The 25,226-nt window shown below is 37.1% G+C and overlaps 1 protein-coding gene across 1 annotated transcript; it reads right to left on the bottom strand.

Moving 5' to 3' along the window:
• Positions 1-6,259: 6,259 nt before the first annotated feature.
• On the bottom strand, positions 6,260-22,028 carry rab5ab (RAB5A, member RAS oncogene family, b). The gene is made up of 6 exons (XM_079836385.1): positions 21,965-22,028; positions 18,012-18,241; positions 12,545-12,696; positions 12,035-12,157; positions 11,778-11,871; positions 6,260-7,328 (listed from the first exon to the last, which is right to left on the bottom strand). Exons 2-6 carry the CDS (start codon positions 18,175-18,177, stop codon positions 7,216-7,218), a joined length of 648 nt encoding a protein of 215 aa, XP_079692511.1. The 5' UTR covers positions 18,178-18,241; positions 21,965-22,028; the 3' UTR covers positions 6,260-7,215.
• Between the last annotated feature and the right edge of the window lie 3,198 nt (positions 22,029-25,226).

Consider the following 25,226-nt stretch of genomic DNA (forward strand, 5'->3'; position numbering starts at 1 on the left):
GTGTGTGTGTGTGTGTGTGTGTGTGTGTGTGTGTGTGTGTGTGTGTGTGTGTGTGTGTGTGTGTGTGTGTGTGTGTGTGTGTGTGTGTGTGTGTGTGAGAAAGATCACCTTGTTTAGCTTCCCAAATAACCCAGCGTTAAGGGAATGGATGCAGTTTGTGTTTCCGGAGTTCTGCAAGTGTGTGTGTGTGTGTGTGTGTGTGTGTGTGTGTGTGTGTGTGTTCCCGGTCATGAGTGGAAACCGCAGGTGGTGAGTGAAACTGATCAAATGTGTGTATTTTGTTGGCAATCGGCACGCAAGTGCATAGAGCGTGAACAACACCTATGTATAGTGAATCGAGAGATATCCAGAGATAATGCCATGATGTGTGTGTGTGTGTGTGTGTGTGTGTGTGTGTGTGTGTGTGTGTGTGTGTGTGTGTGTGTGTGTGTGTGTGTGTGTGTGTGTGTGTGTGTGTGTGTGGTTTTATCATATTTATAAAAGACAGATACACTGTACCGATTCTTTCTGAAAACAGCCGAGCTCGTGGAGGCGTGCAGTGGGCGTAGCTAAAGACACACACACACACACACACACACACACACACACACACACACACACACACACACACACACACACACACACACACACACACACACACACACACACACACACACACACACACACACACACACACACACACACACACACACACACACACACACACACACACACACACACACACACTCTTCTGAGATATGAAGGATGTAGTGTTGTTTGTGTCTCTATAGATTCTCAAGATTAACATGAGACTGACTGTGTGTTATGTACCGTTTTATCCACATTCATAGCTACTTAAACTTTTATTTATTTAATTTTAATTCTGTAGCCTGTTTTGTCCCAGTGTTTTCTGAATCAGTGATTGGCTACTTATAAGAATGTGCACTGCAGATCGACCCAAATGAATTGGGCCATGTCCAATTTGCATGCATATTGATTTCAATTCACACAAACCACAATGGCCTCTGTGTAATTTGCATCACCTGGACACCAAATTGCCCTGATTCAATCTGACTGGAGGGGCAGTGGAGCTCTTCGGAAAAGCCCACAGAGACTCGCATTTTGGAAACTTTTAAAAGCACGTTTAACTGAGTAAAGTTTGAGTTTTTCCCGAGGAGATACAACAACAACTACAGCATAGCGGACTGCTGGAGACCTGCCGCCATCTGCTGGAGAGGAGGAGCACGTACAGGTCAGGACAACACCTTTAACGCGGACAAACTTCGGTTTTAAATGAAAAGTAGGCACAGTAAACAACATACACACGCACAACTATTACTACCCAAGTTATAAACGAGTTCTGTTTAAGAGGAGGCAGATAAACAGGCGATTTTCTTTGAAGATGCACTTGAAAAGTAGGCCTACAGATAAAATGGTGTGTACTTTATTAGGCCTACGTGTTTATACATGTTTGTAATTATCATCAAGCACAAGATACACTGATTTAGATTCAGAAAATATGCAAAAAACGCAATAGCAGTGACTTTTCTTTGGTTTAACATGAGGCGACTTTTACCTTCATGACTGAGTCCTGCTCCAGAACTCAATATTTTGACTTCATATGGGATTTTCAAGTTTTAATCTCACGTTTTGGCTAGACATCAAATATATTTACCCTACGTTTCAAATTGCAAAGGCCTCTAATCAATCAACATAATCAAAACTGTTGTACACAATCTGCCACATTGATCGCCTACACTTTTTTTTTTTTACCAAGTAAAAGACATTTTAGTGCCTTAAAAGTGCCACCATTTTATCAAAACATTATGTTGAAATGTGAGTATCAAATAGGATCCATCAGGCTTTTGATGAAGTTTTATTTGTTCATCTCTCAATCATCATTATATTGCATTGCATTGAACTAGAGCTTTGATCATAAAACATTTAAATATCATATTAAGCCCACATGAAAAAATACTAAAGTATATTCTAGTAAACTTACAGTAAAATTACTCTAGTAAATACTATAGTGTTTTTGAACCATACTATAGTAAAGATACTACAGTAAATTGTAGTATATTATAGTATTTACTACACTTTGTTAATTTACTGTAGTATATTTACTTTAGTACGGTTCAAAAACACCATAGTATTTACTAAAGTAATTTTACTATAATATATTATAGTATTTTTTCATGTGGGTGTCTTAATAATATTTAAATGTTGTTTTATGATCAAAGCTCTAGTTCAACGCAATGCAATATATGCACTATAGTATTGACTAGAGTAATTTTACTATAATATACTATAGTATTTTTTCATGATTAGGAGATATAGAGCGGCAGCTGACATTTAGCTCATATATGTCAGTAGTCTGCTATAAAGATCTCATTGATTTACATTACAAGCAACAGAATTTAATTTTACTTTCTGGCCATATAAATATCCACACACTCTCAGAAAAAAAGGTACAGTTCCTTGGGGAACAAAATGTATAACTGTACCTTTTAAAGGTACACAATTGGTACAATTATACCATTGTTTTCCTCTACTTAAGAGGCACAAACATGGGTACCACTTCAGTGACGGCCACTACCTTAAAAGGTACAATTTTGTACTTTTTTTTTTTTTTTTTGAGAGTGCATCTGTACCTTTTTTTTTTTTTTTTTGAGAGTGCATCTGTACCAATTTGCTTATTTTTGAGCCTCTGAATAAAACTGGTTTTGATGATCTCCTTGCTATATCATACTATACGAGTCATAAAAGCCAGATGAATCAAACGATACACAACATAAAACACATATGCACTTTTTTAAAGATTGTCTAAAGGTTCTCTTTCAAAAAAACATACATACATATATACAGTACCGGTTTGTTTTTAAAAGCATTTATTTGATCAAAAATACAGTAAAATTGTGAAAATATTAAAACAGCTGTTTTCTGTGTGAATATATATATATATAGTAAAGTGTAATTTATTCCTGTGATCAAAGCTGAATTTATCATCATTACTCCAGTCTTTAGTGTCACATGATCCTTCACAAATCATTATAATATGATTTATTATCAATGTTGGAAACGGTTGTGCTGCTTAATATTTTTTTGGGAAACTGTGATACTTTTTCAGGATTCATTGATGAAAATTCAGAAATAAATTACACTTTACTATATATTTCCATAGAAACAGCTGCTTTACATTGAAATATTACTGTATTTTTGATCAAATTAATGCAGCCCTGGTGAGCAGAAGTTTTAATGTTTCCAAACTTTTGACCAGTGTGTGTGTGTGTGTGTGTGTATACACACAGGGTTAAAACACTCAAAATGTGTCATTTCTGCAGCACTAGCAAGTTTCAGAATGACTGGCCTAGAGCAAAATACCATAGGAATAGTTGTGAAGAAACATAACTCGGAAAAGCTGATGGTGCACGTTTGACCACAATATTCAGATACTTCATGTACATCTCCTCAAACTGGTTAATTTCCCCTCAAAAAAAGCATTCAATCCCTGTTCCATATGCACGTATGAAACAGACAAACATGTACAGAACTGGAACATTTCACCCCCTTTATTGGAAATGTACTAGTACCTGGACATTAAAAACCGACCAGTCCCTCAGTGTTAATGCATTCACTGCTGAATTACTGAACGTCTGTCGACTGCGGTACTTCAGGAGTGTTAGAAAGTCCACTGTAGTCCGTGATGAAATCGTTTGGGATACGACAGGCAGCCACAATTTTATAACTCGGAAAAAAAAGCAACTCAAAATTGTGCAATAGGTTCTCAGAAATAAAACCATGAGCATTTTGAGAGAAGGTACAAGACAGACCACCGACTAAATGTCAAGTTCATTTGTTAATAACACTACATACATTTAAAAAGACCACCATTTAAACATGATTCTATGTGACAAGAAACTGGTAGTAGGATTTATGGGAGGCTGTACAGTGTGCAAATTACTGTCCGTCATGAGAGGCAAATCAAAATAACGCAGATTTCACTGGGAAAGAAAGTCATGTTTTGAAACAAAGGCCCTCACAGAGTCTCTAATGTCTTGTTCGACGGCACTTATTTAAATTTGCCTGCAAACACACGCCTTTAGTCCTCCGAGTACATGTGACGACACACAACTGCACTGCATCACTGACGTAAACCAGGCGGTGATGACAGTCTGCTCATGACTACCTGTAAGATTACAACAGAAACTGCAGGGAAAGATTCCTGGACATGTTCGAGACACTCAAGTTATCATTTTCTTTCTTTTTTTGTGTGTTTTTAATTGATTGCCAGGCCCACATGAAATGTGCGCAGAATTCAAATGCACACACACTTTAACTCTTTCCCCGCCACGCATGTTTTCAGTGTTATAAAAAGTCTTCTGAATGAGTACAGAATCTCCTGATCAAAACACAGGCGAAGAAGAAGCAGAGACGAGTGACGGATTTATGTAATTTATCGCATTAAACAGCATAGAAATCAAAACCGCCGAATGTTACTGAATGAGATGTAATGACTTGTGCAGCTTCGGGAGTGTTGATGGACTCTGGGCCCTATTTTAACGATCTAAGCACTTAGGGCGTGTCCGAATCCACTTTTGCTAGTTTAACGACGGTCAGCGCGCCGACGCATGGTCCAAAAGGGTCTTCCCTCGTCTCTTAATGTGTCATGGGTGTGTTTTGGGCATAACGTGCAAAAAAAGTCATCTCCCTTTCCCTTTAAAAGCCAGTTGTGCTCGCGCCACGGCGGATTCACTATTTACATGAGGAGGCCGAACGCTTCTCCAGAGAGGAAACAGATCTGCTCGTCCAATGACGCCTGTCATTACTGCTAATAGGTTGGCTTATTCTGATACATGCAATGACTATCCATTAGGACATGTAGGCATTTTTATATTTAAAATGTGTGTGTGTGTGTGCTGCTGCGCGTCCCAGTGTGTGTAATAATCAGAGTGTACACGCGCTGTGCACCCCCTATAGGCTCATATAACTAACACACTCTTTAAATAAAACACATACTGCACTATTGACTTTAAAGCAGGGGGGTATTCCAGAAAGCAGGTTGTGACATACCTGGGTATGTTTAAGAGTAAGTTGGCGGATAACCTCAACTTTCGGTTCCAGAAACGGAGGTAACTTTCAGGGTATGTAAGTAACCATGGCAACTCACTCTCTGAACATAACCTGCTCCGGAGCAGCTCATAATCCAGGGTTAGTTTGCTTAAGAGGTATTCAGATGCGTTTTATATTATTAATATAACAAAATTTGTTTGTTATATAATATAGTATATTCAATAATATAATATAGTATATATTAACTCTAAAGAATTAAAAATAAGTTTAAATGTTAATTCAATTGAAATATATGTATTATTTTATTGTCATCCATTTGTGAGCTCTCACATGAATCTGCATTCAATTAATTAGCATCAAACAATATATATATTTTTAAGATTACTTATCAAACGAAAAGATGATTGAACAACCACCAAATAGGTGGCGATGTGCACTAAGTAAGAAGAAGAGGAAGTAGAATGGCGTGCTTTTTTCTTAGCATCTGTTTCCACGGTGAATCATCGATTCGTTGAGAGTGTCTTGTGTGTTCACGGTTAACATACTCTGAGTTGGCCGAACTTACCCCCGGACTCGTTTTTGGAACCAGCATACCTTGAGTAAGCAAGGTTTGGGTTAATCAACCGAGAGTTCAAGGTATATGTGACGGTAAGTTAACCTTGCTTTCTGGAATACCCCCTGGTGTGTCAATGGCGCAGTCATTTTCAGTTCCAATAGCAACGTAGTGTTGTCAAAAGTACCGACCGCGATACCAAATCGGTACAGAAATAAAAAAAAATTTGACGCTTTGAGCACTGTGATCGTTGTAGCCAATCACAGGCACATCCGATGAGTGTGTGAGCACAATGGCCAGTCAGAGGTGTTTACGATTACAGCTCAACAGTGCTCAAAGCGTCACATTTTTTACATTTCAGTACCAAATTGGTATCACGGCCGGTACTTTTGACAACATTAGCAATGCTCCAATGCTCCTGAACCCATGGGTGAATGGATGCGCCTGTGCATTTGATATTTAAACAACGTGGAGCTGGACGTGAACATGAGAAACTAGCAAAACACACTTGCGTCGCGTCTGGCGTCACATTGCACCGGGTGTGTGATAGAGCTCTCCATCTGTGTTTTGATCATCGCTCTGAATACAAAAACATGATCAGCTTTTATGAATCATACCCACATTCAAGTGTTGATAAAAGCAGAATGCATGAAGTTAGAATGTTCTTTCTTTCGTTATATTGCTTGTTCAGATATTCATACAACAAAATATTCTGGCGGCCATGAAAGATGATAAATCCTGCCGTTGGTGAAGAAAGAGTTAATTTCCCCTTGCATTAAACACTAATTTATCATGTGCACAGCCATTGAACACATGTTCAAATAGATTCCATATGGGCCTGACATTAAGTTTATAACGTAACAGAGAGAGGAGAATACAGTCCCGATTATTAATAATAATAATAATTCATACAGCAGGCTGAACATGTTTCTGCCTTCCTTGATTTGTTCTTTATCGCTAAAGATGATATCGATTCACCAACTCGATCGTAAGATCCCCGTCACGAGCTCAAACTGCTCCTGAAAGCCCATCATTTTCACTATTATCATGGTCTGCCATATGTGGCACATTGAGGAATGCTTAACTAGAACAAGAAGCTACTGCATCCAAACTACAACCAACTTTACACCGGCTGCTGATGGAGCAGGTGGAGGATCTAGTTTTTCACAAGCAGTTTTAACACTCTTAATCCCGTTCAATATTGAGGCCCACAAGAAATCTGCACGAGGATTATTGTTGGCTAATTTGATTACCAATAACAACGTTTGAATCCATTTTTGCAGAAAAACATCTGCAGATTGTGCCTGGGCCTGTTCATTAGGTAATCATCTACTAAACCCATTCAAACCACTCAATATTTCTCTCTCTCTCTCTCTCAACCGGGTTTGTTCTCCTGCTGAATTAAGTTAAAATGTGTATTTAGCTTTTGTAGTGATACATGCATCCAGTAGACTGCAGATTTACATATATTTTCTTAAAAATAAAAAGTAAAAAAAAGTATTAGAAACCCAGCTATACAGAGTCTTTAGCTAATCCAAGGAGCGAGGTTTGGAAGGAGGAGCCCCATGTCCAGATGTGATGCGGTTGGTTAGGAGGTGAGGACCGCCAGCGCTTTAGGTACAGCAGGGACCTTTCGTGGGCTGTGCCGTTTCTGTTAGATCCACACCTCTGTTGCGTCCCGTGTTGGCACCTGTAGGCTGGGGCTCATTCTTGGGTAGTTTCTTTGCTAAGGTGCAGAAACAATGGAAATATTATGGAAATGCAAGGAGCGACGTTTCCTGATGTTTGCAAGTTAAAGGCTTAAGTTCACCCAAAAATGAAAATGATCCCATAATTGACTCACCCTCAAGACTACTTTTAGCCAAACACAATCAGAGTTAGGGATGGCTCGATACCACAATTTTGGCTTCGGTACGGTACCACAATCTAATAACGAAGTACCGATATTAAATCGATACCATACAGGGTCTGAATTTTGATGCGGGTATTGCGCATAATTTTACTCTCGCAAGTTTTGGGTTTATGAAGCGGGAAATTACCGCATATGTTTATTATTAAATTAATCAACAAAGATTATCATATCAATCAGTCATTTGGAAACTTTCTTGTAAGTAATTTCAGCATTACTGCGCGTCTCCATTCTCTCAAAATGAGCAAATTGCTTCTGGCTACAAAAGACATCGCACCTGCACTATAAAAGCATCTGCGCGCTCAGATTCAACACTTTCGCTTCCTTTTGCGGATGTAAATAGTGTAATAGTATGCGTGCAAATATTATGAGGTCTAAACGTCACTGGTTTAAACGAACGCTGGAGATTTCTTTATATTTAAACGATCCGATCTTATGTATGTGCGTTAATCAGTGTTAAAAGAAAAATGTCTAAATTAGATCGTTAGAATTATGCACTCACCTGTCGATCTCATAATGTCTTACAAGTCAGGAATTTGACCGATGCTTGGCAAGGTTTGATGGTTCTTCAGCAGTTTTATAAGCAAAGTAATTCCAAATTTCAGGTCTACTCCTCTCTTTATTAATGAGTTTTGTGCGTGTTGAGTGAGATTCAACTGTTGTATTCATCTTGTTCTGTTGCCACATTTGCCGGTTTCACTTCAGTTTGGGTAGCGCGCTGCCACCTAGCGGTGAACTTCGGAACAGCAACATATACCGAAATGAGCAAAATCATGATATCGTACCGTTTGAAATAAAATATATACCGGTATTTTTCCAGTACCGGTATACCGCGCATCCCTAATCAGAGTTATATTAAACAAATATCCTGACTCTTACAAGCTTTATAATGGGAGTTAATATATTGGGACCAGAATATTAGAATATTCGTTCGGTGGGTTGGTATACGATTTTCAATTTCGGGATTTGAATATTTCGTTTTTTTGTTTGTTTTTGTCCTCGGACATATGGCACCCCCCTTGAAACAGTTCTCATTCGCGCTTGAATGTTTACACTATAAAATCTGGAAAAATACAATACTTCTTACAATTATTTTATAGTCTAGCCGTTATAAATTAGCCTGACAAGCCAGACCCACATCAAGATGAAGAATGAATTCCAGACAAATTCATTCATATAAAAGATTAAATATTGTTAAACAATTAAAAGCTTATTTTTATTTCGTCAGTAGTACAATGTAGGCTAGCAGTGTGACTACAGCTAAAGTCATCTGACAACAGCAAACACAAACTGTTGTGAAGACTGTTAAATAATGGAGTGTGTGTGTGTCCTGGTGTATTTCAGCTTTTGTTTTATCACCGTTTTTGGTGATAAGACAAAAGCTGAGATACACTGGTATTCCCTACTTTGTGGGGAAATGTCTCCACACGGATGATAATATTATTAGTAGTAAATGATTTGTAAAAACTATGATAACACCTTTGAGCCTGTCAAAATTAAGCAAGCATGAAATCTCAAACACACAGTAGCACTTGCTACTAGGGGTGTGACGAGATCTCGTGCGCCTCCACTCCACGGATTACGCATCCACTCTAGTTTTGCTTTGTATATAAAATAAAACCAATATAAATGTAAAATGAGTGTGTTACATGTTAGTGGACTGGACCGTGGTGGAGAATTCGTTACGCAGCAGAAGCGTCAGACCTATATTTTAAAATGCGCGTTCAGCACCACCGCTCTCTATTCACAGAGTATGCACGATCGCAAAATTAATATTGAAAGTAAACGGGAGCGTGCATTAAAACGCGATTTCAATACGTTACCGCTGTTCGAAAGCGGCTCCCTGAGGCACGCGAATATCTCCCGATATAATCTAGTTGTAACCATCTCTTAGCTCTGTATCATGCTTGAAGAAAAATGTGGTCTCTATTTGCACTTTGAATATTGATTACTTTGATTATGGCATTATGGTTAATGTTTGCACTTAATATCTATGATCAGTGTGTGGGAAGGAGTTCAGTTAGGAGGTCAGCAGAAGCTCATGTGCAGTTCTGAGGTCTGAAGAGACGATCATACAGGAGAAAAGCCCGTCAGTTGAGTTTTTGGCAAAACCTTTACAGTGCTTGTTGTCTTTTACTGCATATGATAATTCATACTCAGAAAGTAGAACTGAAATGACATTCATTACAAGATGATGAGTTAAAACACTTCAAATACACTCAAACCGCCACAGTAAAGAGAGCTTATTAATTACGAAAACTTAATTACGATTTTATTTCAGTTAGTTTTTCAGTAAGAGTTGTTAGTTTCGTTTGGGTTTAGTTTTTCATTTATTATGATTTTTAAAATTTTACTTCAGTTTACGAAAATGTTTTTTGACCAATAGTTTTAGTCTTCGTTTCAGTTTTCGTTTACGAAAATAACCTTGCAAGTCAGAGGTCACTCTTCTAAAATCTTCAAAATCTCAGGTACCATTCACTCGCATAATAAAGCTTGTAAGGGCCAGGATATTGTTTAATATAACTCTGATTGTGTTTGGCTGAAAGAAGAAAGTCATATACACCTAGGATGGCTTTGGTGTCAATTGTGGGATCATTTTTGGGTGAGCTAACCCTTTGAAAACATCCAAAATGTGACATTTGTGAACACGTGAATTCTACAGGATTTCCGGGAGACGTTTGTGTGTGTGTGTGTGTGTTAGTCGCATTCTTTAACTGTCTACAGGGCTCCAGACTGCGACTAAATGGTCGCATTTTGCGACTAAAATTTGAGAGTGTGCGACTGAATTTTACATCAAGTCGCACATGTGCGACCAGTAAATTTGCCTGCTGTCGGTACTGGTGAAATTAAGAAAATACACTTACTAATTATAATTGATAGACGTTATGTCTGGCAAATTATATATTTGCCAGCCGTTTCTATATGAGATAATATTAAACCATTTGTCCGTGATGCATTTTTGCCATTCGCAATCCAGAAGAGAGAAAAAGCGAGCGAGCTACAGCAACACAACACCACAGTCAGCTTAATGAGTGACGATGGCCAAGAACTAAACAAAAGTTTAGTCTGCTTAAACTTTAGGGATGTGCTGTGATATTAATCTAATTTTTTTTTCGATTTTGGCTTCCAAGAATTATAAAAAGATGGTATGAGGTAAAACTATTCCTATAGCCGTGTTCAGTCGAGCGCGACATCCTTCCCTTCACAGCCGCTGTCATTTCTCCCTAAACCTAAACTTAACGTCAGAATCAGTGATTGTTGTAAACTGCAGTCTCTACTGTTGCTAAACTGCAGGATGTGTTTGATAATAAAGAGCTATTAAATGCGCAAGAGACGCTGTTTCCAACTTCAAGGCGGCTTATGTGTGTGTGCTGCGAAATGGACCGACTTGCACTTAATATTTTAGGCTTCGTGTGCGCGTCTAAACCATCAAATAAACAACAAATAGCCGGTGTCAAAATGACCAGATTGGAGAGTAGTTATTTTAACAGTTTATATCTTAAATGGGCGTAAATAGTTTAGAGAAATAGGAGAATATGATATTATTAGTTCTACATTCGATCGGTCTTAAAGGGGCAGCGTCTAACAAACCTAATTCGAATCGAACAAAAGGCAAATAGAAAATATTCACATCTCTTGAATTAATAACTTTAGCTTTTATAAGCATTAATCTATCAATATATACAGTGAAAACTATGCAGTGTTATTTTACATTTCATTACTTTATTATATTTCTTTGTATTTTTGTTCTTTACTGTAATATTAATGTTAGCAGACCTTCCGAATGTTTTATATTTTTGTTAAAACTTTGCGGTTTCTTTTGCTATAGATATTTTACTTTTCAGATTATAAAGCCATGTTAATTATGATCTTAATTATGTTTTTTTTTTTATAAAAAAGTATAATAAAAAGAACCGGTAAGAATACTGTAAAAGTACCGTATCGATAAGCAGTATCGGTAAGAGTAGTAATACCATTAAAACCTTAACGATACCGATCCCTATTAGTAATACAGTGGAAATTAGTAGATTTGGTTGGCATGTTGATTTACGGTGTGCGCCCCTAAAATTTCTGGTTGTGCCCCTAAAATTTTCAGTTGGGGGCCACTGTGCTCCTAGTGAAAAGTTAGTCTGGAGCCCTGGTCTATCTGGAAACAAAATCTTACAGACCCCAAACATTTGAACGGCAATGTGCGTTTAATATACAGTATATAAGATGTAACTATTTGACAAAAAAGGTAGTAGATCAAACTAGTTGATAACTTACCAATGGCCATGAAAATCTCATTCACGTTCATTGAAGTCTTTGCCGACGTTTCCATAAAGAGCAAACTGTTGTCATCTGCATATGACTGTGCATCCTGTGAAAAAGAAAAGTAGTCAGGGTTTCAAACTCTACACAGACATTTGTGAGCGTCTGGAAGTCTGCTCGGCATATTTGTTTGTTTGTAAACAGTTCCACATCTCATTTGTAAAGCCAACAGGAAGCGTCTGCTCGTCTGGGGCTGTTCAAACATCACAAACCTGAAAGTCCAACGCTCTCTTGTTGGCAAGATCTGCCTTGTTTCCAGCCAAAGCTATTACAATATTTGGACTGGCTTGTCTTTGAAGCTCTTTCACCCAGTTTTTTGCACGTGCAAATGATTCCTGAAAGGAAAAAAACACACGCATCTCTGTAAAGCAGAGCTCTCTCATTTGTGCCCCAAGGGGTCATATCATACATTTCATATTTAATTTCTCCCAGACGGGTCCACTTTTATAATGCAAGTGATAATTTACCATAACCATTTTCCATCCTCTGGCTGAGCTGTAGCATTAAATGGGATGTTTTTGTATCTATATAAACACTCTTTTTGCATGTGAATGAGTAACGGCACTTTGCTGCATTCACACGCCGGTTTGATTATCTGAAAGGATTTTAGAGCATGCCATTTTTGCAGCTTAATGCTCTTTTTGGACTTGTGAGGAAGTGTTAGTCTCAAAAGAGGTAGAACATTTTGATTCCTTGTTTAAACAGAGCATGTTAGGACTCACTTCATTCGTTATGTCATACACCACTATGGCCGCCTGCGCTCCTCTGTAATACATTGGGGCCAGACTGTGGTAGCGCTCCTGTCCAGCTGTATCCCAGATCTCAAACTTCACTGTTGTGTCATCCAAACATACCGTCTGAGTCAAGAAGGCAGCTAGTGGAGAGAGGACAGAGACGGGTCAGATCTTCTCATCTAGTAACTGATTGTAATTACGACTGGGTGGCGTTTTGCTAAATCATGCGAGCCCGACATTAAAGGAACACTCCACTACTTTTGAAAATAGGCTCATTTTCCAACTCCACTAGAGTTAAACAGCTGAGTTTTACCATTTTCGAATCCATTCAGCCAATCTCCGGGTCTGGCGGTGGCACTTTGAGCATAGCTTAGCATAGATCATTGAATCAGATTAGACCGTTAGCATCTCGCTCAAAAAATGACCAAAGAGTTTCAATATTTTTTCCTATTTAAAACTTGACTTTTCTGTAGTTACATCGTGTACTAAGACCGACGGAAAATGAAAAGTCTAGACCGATACTGCTAGGAACTATACTCTCATTCCTGCATAATAATCAAGGAACTTTACCGCAAAGAGTCAAGTTTTAAATAGGAAAAATTACCAATTCATTAATTATATTTTCATCAGTGTTCGATCAGCTTTTATATGCTTAAATCTGCATATTTTTGATATTCACCCGGTGCGTTATTTACCTTATTAACGGTATGTGTCATCTTTCATGTCAAATTCTTACATTTGATTTAATAAATTCAATGTTACAGGCACTATGAAAATCTATGTAAGATTTTTGGATTAAAATACCCCAAAAACACTACAACAATGCTCGTCTCTCATTAGCGATCGCTCCAGTGGCCTCGTGCATCCCCACCCTGCTTCATACTACATTGACGTTAATAAATCTACAATACATTAGCTCATCCATTAACATGATTTCTGCCCGACTCCTGTCGGATTCTTTTTCACCGGCTGTAGAGGTGAAGACGACAACTCCCATCATTTTGCTAAATCAAGGTGTCCTCAAGCTACGCTTTTGTTTTGAATAAGCGACGAAAATTACATATTGTGCCTTTAATGATAAGACACTGTAGAGCGGTTACCAATCAGATTAAATAATTTACACTGCAAGATTACAACTAGAGGTCGACCGATTCATCGGTTTTGCCGATTAATCTGCACCGATATCTGATTGGTGGAATAATCGGTTATCGGCAAAAATCCACACCGATAGTTTTTCCGAGTTGCGTCCGTTGCTGGAGCGGCTGAGTCGGATGTGCTGTCATTACACAGTACGAGAGCTCTGAGAAGGGTCTGCTGGCATTATATAGCACGAGAGCGGCCTCTAGAGGCGAACAAAAACCTCACTGACGCCTTGTGTTTACATTCACACGTGAGGCTGCGCTGCACAGAGAGCACTGAGATACGCGTTTAAAACACGACAGTGAAACGGTTTGAATACTGAACACTACAGTACTTGTTGCCAAATCATTATAAAGTAATTAATTTTTTGACTAGATGCTGCATTAACAGGTAAAGAACAGCAGTGTGTGTGTTTGTTGTCGAGGCTGAGAGGACGCTAACATTAGCAGAACCTCGAGCAGTTAAAACATTGTGATAAAACGCACGCAAGTCCGACCCAAATGTTAAAACTAGTGACGTGAGAGACTGTATCGTCATGCTGCCGACAGAAACATAAACTAAGCAGAAGAGCACTCATTTATTTATTAGATAATCTCTTTATAAAAAAGCAGACTGTTTAGATTTGTATGAAATAGTAACACTACAATAAGATCCCATTTGTAACATTGACTAAGGTTAAAAAATGCTGTGGAAGTATTGTTCATTGTTAGGATGTTCAGTTCAACATTTAAATTGAGTTTGAATTTGTATCTGTTAACCTTGGTTATGCACTATGATCTAACATGAATGATCAAGGTACTAGTGTATTGCTCATATTAATACATGCTGTAAAAATGTATGCATAAAGCATATAGTTCATGTAAGCTAGTACATCCTTGTTGCATAGGGACTTGTATAGTGTTACCTATGAAATGTACATGCATGTTTCTAGGTTAAACCTAAAGAAACAAATATGACCTGTAATATTTTAATGTTTAAAACAAAATTCTGAAGAATTTGTTCTGTCAGAACTTCTCATTTTAATATTCATATTTATGTTTTTAATTTATATTTTCATGGATCAGTACTGTTTATTTTTAGTTATAAAGTTCTGCACTGTTTTACTTATGTTATTTTAAATCGGTACATTAATCGGTTATCGGCAAGTGCGGTCCAACCTAGTTATCGGTAAAATCCACTATCGGTCGACCTCTAATTACAACTGCAATAAATAATGTTATGAGATTAAAGGGTTACTTCAGAGATTTAGCATTAGGCTTTGTACCAGTAGAAACCCGGTAGTATCTTCGAATTATGGTACTTTCCCCCCTCATATCCCCCTGAGACGAGATAATTATGCATTTTATTTCTGGAAAGAATCCTCTGACGGAAATATTGTCATTTTGCGTCATCGGATGATTTTTTGGCCAGAGGCAAAGACTACAGCCAGTAGATGGAGCTAGTTCTGCATGTTTTCAACCCGCTCATAGGGGAGAGATCTCACGCACAGAATGTAAATGCGCTTGGCTCGGCCTCGGGCATTCATAACGGAGCGGTGCAGAGCAAAGTAAGTGTTTCAACTTTTCAATGAATTCCTATGAAAGTTAAGCTTCCATATGCGATCTGAAAACACCCCAGACTGGACACGCGCTGAGAATGACAGCCGCGCTTACCTCAGCTCTCCTCTCGTGTGAATGAAATCTGACTCCTGCTGCGTTTGTGCTGTGATTTTCGTTCGGCTCACTGACACTTTATTGAAAAGACATGTTTAGTTTTTAATTGTAGTGTTTAATCTCTAAATGAACTAAATGATTTTATTACTATGAATATCAAAACGACGGTGGGGGCGGTGGGCAGGAGATGACCAATAGCCGTGGCTTTGGGAGTGGCCTCGTAGGGCAGCGAAGCAAGTGCATTCTGGGAGTTATTGTCTTTCATCCACTTGAGACAAATACATTTTCTGTCTTTTCTCAGTCTAGAAGGCACCAAATTCAAAAATAATTTCACATTTCTACTACATAAATGACCCGGTTTAAATACACATTCATCTTCCCAGCGCTGAAGTGTCCCTTTTAATGTTTAAATTATTTTTTTAATATACAAATAAGAAATGTTGGGAAAAATACAATACTTTAACATGAAACTAAACTACCAGTAGGTGGCGGCAAGTCACTTAATGAGTGAATCATTGAATCATTCGTTGAACCGATTTGTTCGAAGCGCTGAATCCTTCAGGAAAAAGAAAAGTGTTGCTTTGAGAACTTGGTGAAATACAACAAGAACAGTCAATAGTGTGTCTAAAATGTAAGTAACTTAACATTAACTTCTTTTTAAAAATCAATGTAACATTTGCAATCGTGATAATATTCAGCAATAAAGCTCCCTTGGTCGTGTAATGTTACTTAACTATATCATATGTTATAAATAAACTCGAACATTTTGTATTGTATTATAACACATGCCTGCAGAGGGGACGCCAACGTTCTGGTGTTACACTTTACAGCAGATCAAATCCTTGTTTAATTCAAAAGTTAACTTAATCTTTAATATATGTCCACTTCTTTACGATAGAAATGCTACAGCCGCTGTAATTTCTTGAACAAGAACATGTGGGCATCAAAACAGGCCAACTCAGAGCGAAGGTTTAAACTTTTATTTTGAAATTGAAATGAACAGTTGCATATTTAGAAACATTGATTGATATGGCCAACAGATGAACATTTATAAGCAACCCAAACTCCCAGCATATGCAAAGATGGAGTTTAAGACTCTCCAAACACAAGATAACAGTTCACATGGAGCAGAACGGAGCCATTATGAGACGCACGCAAGTGCATATTAAACCCACAGGGTATATTTGCCTTTGTGAATTCACAGTAGCATTATGCTATGGTTTTTCACTGGTTTTAATACATTGTGCAGCCTTAGAAAACGGTTCATGGATCTAATAATGCGGTTCATGGATTCTTGTCAGTGGAATGGGCCACTTCCTGTATTTTGCTGGTTACTTGACACAGGTAAATTACGATCAAGGATTTTTTAAAACCAAGTACTCGAATTTAATCGAGGACCTAGTCCCGGTCAAGCATTAATGTCGAGTTCTGCCATGGTGTGTGTGTGTACGTAAAATTTTAGTCATACTGCCTAGGGATGGCTCGATACCACAATTTTGTCTTCGGTACGGTACCACAATCTAATACCGAAGTACCGATATTAAATCGATACCTTACAGGGTCTGAATTTTGGTGCGGGTATTGTGCATAATTCTACTCACTCTCGCAAGTTTGGGGTTTTATGAAGCGGGAAATTACAGCAAATGTTTATTATTAAATGAATCAACAAAGATTAATCACATCAAATCAGGCATTTTGTAACTAATTTGTAAGAAGTAATTTGCTTCTGGCTTTAAAAGACATCATTCCTACACTAAAGCAATCTGTGCGCTCAGATTCAACACTTTCACTGTCGTTTCGGGAGCTGACAGAAATCACTTGCCCACGTCTTTTTAAACCTTGCCAATTTGAACATCCAAGCGATTTTATAGAATTTCATAATACATGGTATGGGAGCTCTTTGAGAGACAGAGTTTTCTTTGCGCTCATACCAACAACAAACACACAAGCCTAAAGAGCTCACGCATTGCAAATTAAGTTGTTTTTCCTTAGTCAAATACACACAAAATTATGTCAAATGTCCATCTTTAGTGAGTAGTCACATAAATACAGTTGGTTATGTCTTTCACGAATGTAAATAGTGCAATAGTATGTGAGCAAATATTATGAAATCTAAACATCACTGGTTGAAACGAACGCTGGAGATTTCATGATATTTAAACGATACGATCTTATGTGCGTTGACGAGTGTTAAAAGAAAATAAATGTCTAACTTAATTCGATCGTTTGAATTATGCACTCACCTGTCGATCTCTTAATGTCTTAGACAAGACAGGAATGGCAAGTGACAGATGCTTGGCAAGGTTTGATGGTTCTTCAGCAGTTTTATAAGCAAAGCAATTCCAAATTTCACGTCTAATCCTCTCTTTATTAATTAGTTTTGGGCGTGTTGAGTGAGAATCAACTGCTGTATTCATTTTGTTCCTCTATGGCCCCCCATTTGCCGGTTTTGCGTCAGTTTGGGTAGCGCACTGCCATCTAGCGGTGAACTTCGGAACAGCAGCATATACCGAAATGAGCAAAATCATGATATTGTACCGTTTGAAATAAAATATATACCGGTATTTTCCCAGTACCGGTATACCGCGCATCCCTAATACTGCCCATCCGTAACTGCATAAACATCAGACAAGGGCTATTATACACAGAAATGGAAGTCTTACCTCCTATTGTGCTTTCCTGAAACTCGTGAAACTGTCCTTTTACAAAGCGAAGGACTAGACTTGACTTCCCCACAGCAGACTCTCCCAAGAGCACTAGTTTGAATTGACAGATTTTGTTGCCGCCGTTCGGCCCATTAGGTCTCGTTGCTCCTCCTCTTCCTGCCATGACCCTAAGCCCCAATCTCCTGTACTGAAGTCAAGAGCTGCTTCTCAAACGGTCACTCCCAGATCTGCGGGAACAAACATTAATAATCAAGTGTCACTCCTCAATTCACAACACTATCAAGTGATGCAATAAATCAGAGGTGAATATTGTGAAGTCGGCTCTTGTTTTTAAATGTTGTTGGTTAACCAAATACATCCTGAGGATGATGAGGTGCGTATTGGTGGACGATAAGTAACAATATGCAGGGTTTTTCCTACATTGAAAATTTTTTGGCGGCCGCCAAAACAAATTTTTGCCCCGCCAAAGCCTTATTTGATCAGTTATTGTGATTTATGAGTGATGTAGATCTACTGCGCTTGTGATCGGCGCATGTTAACTGATGACAGAGAGAACGAGCGGAGAGCCCTACCCCGCGCGCACGCTCTCGGTCTTCAAAATAAGCACCGTTTTAGCATTCTAATATATCACATATCACGTTAATCAAAAGTTCGGAAGACCGAATCCATGTTGCACGTGGTGGATTCGGACATTTTTGTCCTTGAACTACCGCTGGATGTGAATTGCGCTCAAAAAACGCTAACTCTTCACCGACCAGCTGACATAAACCATACTTTCAATAAACAGGAAACAAATCCTATCCAGTTATGAAGTGTTTTCTGTGTGTTGACAAATCTTTCGCGATGTTCTAACAGACGGGATTCACACACAAAGCGTCTGCTAGTGTCTGATTCGCGACCTAATGACTCCTTTGAATCGAATCATTTTAACGACTGGTTAGAACAACTGAACTGTCCAACACTGAACTCACGAATCAGTTTAATCATTTACTCAGAACATCTGAAATGAGAACACAAGTGTGCTCACCCAATTTAGCAAGAGTGGATAGTAAGAATTAGTTTGAATTATCCACAGTCTTTCAGCTTATTTCTGTTGACAATGTGTAGTAAATAAATAGCCTAAAATCATTTAGTTTAGACTGGAGTGAGGTGAAACCAGAACAAAGTTATTAGCTAGCTGAAAATTTTAAGAAATTGTATATGGCAGAAAATTAGGCTATTTGTTATTTTTTTAATACTTTTTTTTAATATTGATATGGTTATATACCAAAACAATTATTTGTAAATAGTGTAAAAATGAGGAACAAAAGAAACAAAAATCAAGGTATCGAAATAAGATAAGCAAAATTTACAAACTGTTTCTTTGAATTTATTTTAAATTTATTGTCAGTATTGCGATCGCAGATCACGTGGGTAGGGTACTTTTTACTGTGTATGTGTGGATGACCATGTCTGTCAGCCACCACCGAAGACCATTTTTGACCCAGGAAAAACCCTGAATATGCCATTTTCCATATTGTGAAATAAGCTGTTTAGGGCTTTGGGATTGTTCAAATAAAGGTGAGTTGAGACCCAGATCTTCAGGAGCAGGACTGTGTCCCCCGTAATAATATATGAGACCGGTTATAAGTTCATGTAACACTGAGATAGAAAGAATTGTGTAGTTAGTCATGCCATTAATTACAGCCATTCCAATGCGGTCACATGACTAAATATGGACGGCAGACATTGTTCAGGAACTGCTACTCTTGTTAAGCCTTAAATATCCATTGTGCTTTGACCCCAAAACCCAGTGACGTCAGTCTTGTGTCCTTAAACAAAACCAAAGTCACGCTGGCAATGAAATACTAGCCTACTATATACTGAATATGGGATGGAAGCTCATTTCCAACACATAAGAGAGAGGGAAAAAAACATGCCTTGAGATGATAATACATTATTATGACATAAAAGTAAAAATTATAAGATAAAAAGTAAATTATTCATCTCGACTTTGTATGCTATTCTTAGACTTTTTCTCTCATTATTATGATTTTTTTTTTTTATGTAACATTTGTGATTTAGCAACACTTGTTTTTTTATTATGTGGTGGAAATCTAAAATATTTTTTTCGTAGAAATGTAAGGAAAGAAAAAGCCTGAGATTAAAATTCATAATTATGTAATAAAAGTACAAATTTATGGCATAAAAGCAAAATTATAAGATGAAAAAGTCAATTATTAATCTTGACTCTCTCTCGTAATTATGATTTTTTTTTTTTGTGATTTAGCAAAGCATGTGTTTTATTATGTGGTGGAAATCTAAAACTATTTTTAGTAGTAATGTAAGGGAAGAAAAAGCCTGAGATATAAATTCATAATTATGTAATACAAGTAAAAATGTATGCCTTGAGATAAAAAAACATATTTATGGCATAAAAGTAAAACTTATAAGATAAAAAGTAAATTATTCATCTCGACTTTGTATGCCATACTTTAGACTTTTTATCTCATAAGTATGATTTTTTTTATATATATATATAATATTTGTAATTTAGTAAAGCTTGTTTTTTATTATGTAGTGGAAATCTAAAACCATTTTTTAGTAGAAATGTAAGGAAAGAAAAAGCCTGAGATGAAAATTCATAATTATGTAATAAAAGTACAAATGTATGCCTTGAGACAAAAATACATATTTATGGCATAAAAGTAAAACGTTAATGATAATATCTCATAATTATGATTTTGTTTTAATCTAATATTTGTAATTTAGCAAAGCATACTTTTATTATGAGGTGGAAACCGGCTTTTCTGCCAACTATTTTTTTTTTTGTAATGTAAGTCTGTAAATAAAATCTATAGAAAAAAAGTTATGATTATTTATTAAGAGGCAACAATTTCACACTTTCAGCATCCTAGTGCTTTCTTTTTCCTTCTTATTCCTTTATTGTGACCGAAGTAACATGGACGTATAAAGTTTCTACTTTTGGCTGCATAATCTTCAGGTGTTTTGTAATGTAAAGTATGAAAAATATGAAAATATAGAAGATGATTTGGGTACTTTTTTGGGGGAAAACGTCCGTAATGTGTATGCATAATGCATAAACTGTATAATAATATGCTATTCAAACACAGCCCAAGTCCCTTTGCCTCTCTGGTGAACTAACTAGCAATATATTAGGCTATATATACTTTATATCACATTGTTTATATCTTATGTAATATAAAAACATAAGACAAGAGTGACAGTGCAAAACACAGGTCTATCATGACCAGACAGCACTTGAGATTGCTGAACACTTTCAACTTAAAAAAACGAGGATAAAAAGCCATTTCTATACATTGCCCTTTAGATTTAATAGATGTTCAAATAAAAATAAAAATAAACAATTTTGATAAAACTTGACGTGTAGCACAATCTGACTCTTCAAAACAAACGCAGCAGGCTTTGATCGGCTAATATTGTGTTAGTTTACTGTACAAGTCAGTAAGTAACTTCAATTTCAGAGGAATAATCAAATAAAACAAATGAATTATTCAAGTGGAAAATGTATTTAGTGTCATGATATAAAGCTCGAGTTGCCTGTTAGCTTGTGATGCTAACTGTGCTGATGTTATAGTATCTCTCTCTCTCTCTGAGTCTTTCTCTCTGATACACACATGTAAACAAGCACTCAGCTCATTGATAATCGTGTTCCGACCATCTCAGTCGTACTTTATCGGGTGTGTCAGTTTATTAGATGCTCCGGTTCAAATGCTTCCCGAAAGCTAACGGTGCTAATGCTAAGAGGAAAAACAGGCCGCGCGCTCTGCGCGTACACACAACACTGAGCGTGACATCTCATAAACAAACTGTTAAAAAGCTAGAAAAGCAGAAAGGACGGAACAACAGTGTGGTTTGTTTAAAAGACAAAAGCTACAACACTCAAATGATTATAACAGTACAAATGTTTAAAGCCCAAAGACTCGTACCTTCCTCTCGGTTCCTCCCAACTTCCCCTTTGCATCAAAACTGATGATGACGGATCGGATGACTGGTTCTGACGTCAGATGCATTGGAGAGAAATCGGCCAATCACAACAGCGCGTCTGACAAACATGTGTTTTCATAACAATGGGTTTTAATGTTGTGTAATAATGTTATTATTGTTATTTTTTAAATACTTTTACTTTAGTCTTTATACGTTTGATTGCTCTGGATAATTATATTTTGAAATTAATTAAAGTTTTGCAAGTTTATTCATATGCAGCATTTATTAAAGGGATGGTTCACCCAAAAATGGAAATTAGCCCATGATTTACTCACCCTCAAATTATTCTAGGGGTATATGACTTTATTCTTTCAGACAAATACAATCGGAGTTATATTAAAAAAAATTCTTTATAATGGCAGTGAATGGCTGTTTCTGTTTTGAAGTCCATAAAAGTGCATGTATCCATCATAAAAGTGCATCCATCCATCATAAAAGTGCATCTATCCATCATAAAAGTGCATCCATCCATCATAAAAGTGCATCTATCCGTCATAAAAGTGCATCTATCCATCATAAAAGTGCATCCATCCATCATAAAAGTGCATCTATCCATCATAAAAGTGCATGTATCCATCATAAAAGTGCATCTATCCATCATAAAAGTGCATGTATCCATCATAAAAATGCATCTGTCCATCATAAAAGTCCATCTATCCATCATAAAAGTGCATCCATCCATCATAAAAGTGCATCCATCCATCCATCATAAAAGTGCATCCATCCATCATAAAAGTGCATCTATCCATCATAAAAGTGCATCCATCCATCCATCATAAAAGTGCATCCATCCATCATAAAAGTGCATGTATCCATCATAAAAGTGCATCCATCCATCATAAAAGTGCATCTATCCATCATAAAAGTGCATCTATCCATCATAAAAGTCCATCTATCCGTCATAAAAGTCCATCTATCCGTCATAAAAGTCCATCTATCCATCATAAAAGTGCATCCATCCATCATAAAAGTGCATCTATCCATCATAAAAGTGCATCTATCCATCATAAAAGTGCATCCATCCATCATAAAAGTGCATGTATCCATCATAAAAGTGCATCCATCCATCATAAAAGTGCATCTATCCATCATAAAAGTGCATCCATCCATCATAAAAGTCCATCTATCCGTCATAAAAGTCCATCTATCCGTCATAAAAGTCCATCTATCCATCATAAAAGTGCATCCATCCATCATAAAAGTGCATCTATCCATCATAAAAGTGCATCTATCCATCATAAAAGTGCATCCATCCATCATAAAAGTGCATGTATCCATCATAAAAGTGCATCCATCCATCATAAAAGTGCATCTATCCATCATAAAAGTGCATCCATCCATCATAAAAGTCCATCTATCCGTCATAAAAGTCCATCTATCCGTCATAAAAGTCCATCTATCCATCATAAAAGTGCATCCATCCATCATAAAAGTGCATCTATCCATCATAAAAGTGCATCTATCCATCATAAAAGTGCATCCATCCATCATAAAAGTCCATCTATCCGTCATAAAAGTGCATGTATCCATCATAAAAGTGCATCCATCCATCATAAAAGTGCATATCCATCATAAAAGTGCATCTATCCATCATAAAAGTGCATGTATCCATCATAAAAGTGCATCCATCCATCATAAAAGTGCATATCCATCATAAAAGTGCATGTATCCATCATAAAAGTGCATCCATCCATCATAAAAGTCCATCTATCCGTCATAAAAGTCCATCTATCCATCATAAAAGTGCATCCATCCATCATAAAAGTGCATCCATCCATCATAAAAGTGCATCTATCCATCATAAAAGTCCATCTATCCGTCATAAAAGTCCATCTATCCGTCATAAAAGTCCATCTATCCATCATAAAAGTGCATCCATCCATCATAAAAGTCCATCTATCCATCATAAAAGTGCATGTATCCATCATAAAAGTGCATCCATCCATCATAAAAGTGCATCTATCCATCATAAAAGTGCATCTATCCATCATAAAAGTGCATCCATCATCATAAAAGTCCATCTATCCGTCATAAAAGTCCATCTATCCATCATAAAAGTGCATCCATCCATCATAAAAGTCCATCTATCCGTCATAAAAGTGCATGTATCCATCATAAAAGTGCATCCATCCATCATAAAAGTGCATCTATCCATCATAAAAGTGCATCTATCCATCATAAAAGTGCATCCATCCATCATAAAAGTCCATCTATCCGTCATAAAAGTGCATGTATCCATCATAAAAGTGCATCCATCCATCATAAAAGTGCATCTATCCATCATAAAAGTGCATCTATCCATCATAAAAGTGCATCCATCCATCATAAAAGTCCATCTATCCGTCATAAAAGTGCATGTATCCATCATAAAAGTGCATCCATCCATCATAAAAGTGCATCTATCCATCATAAAAGTGCATCTATCCATCATAAAAGTGCATCCATCCATCATAAAAGTCCATCTATCCGTCATAAAAGTCCATCTATCCATCATAAAAGTGCATCCATCCATCATAAAAGTGCATCCATCCATCATAAAAGTGCATCTATCCATCATAAAAGTGCATCCATCCATCCATCATAAAAGTGCATCCATCCATCATAAAAGTCCATCTATCCATCATAAAAGTGCATGTATCCATCATAAAAGTGCATCCATCCATCATAAAAGTGCATCTATCCATCATAAAAGTGCATCCATCCGTCATAAAAGTCCATCTATCCGTCATAAAAGTCCATCTATCCGTCATAAAAGTCCATCTATCCATCATAAAAGTGCATCCATCCATCATAAAAGTGCATCAATCCATCATAAAAGTGCATCTATCCATCATAAAAGTGCATCCATCCATCATAAAAGTCCATCTATCCATCATAAAAGTGCATCCATCCATCATAAAAGTGCATCCATCCATCATAAAAGTGCATCTATCCATCATAAAAGTGCATCCATCCATCCATCATAAAAGTGCATCCATCCATCATAAAAGTGCATCCATCCATCCATCATAAAAGTGCATCCATCCATCATAAAAGTGCATCTATCCATCATAAAAGTGCATGTATCCATCATAAAAATGCATCTATCCATCATAAAAATGCATCTATCCATCATAAAAGTGCATGTATCCATCATAAAAGTGCATGGATCCTTTATAATAGTGTATCTGTCCATCATTAAAGTGCATCCATCCATCATAAAAA

The sequence above is a fragment of the Gobio gobio genome (assembly GCF_949357685.1).
Source record: "Gobio gobio genome assembly, chromosome: 15".
Taxonomy (NCBI): Eukaryota; Metazoa; Chordata; class Actinopteri; order Cypriniformes; family Gobionidae; genus Gobio; species Gobio gobio.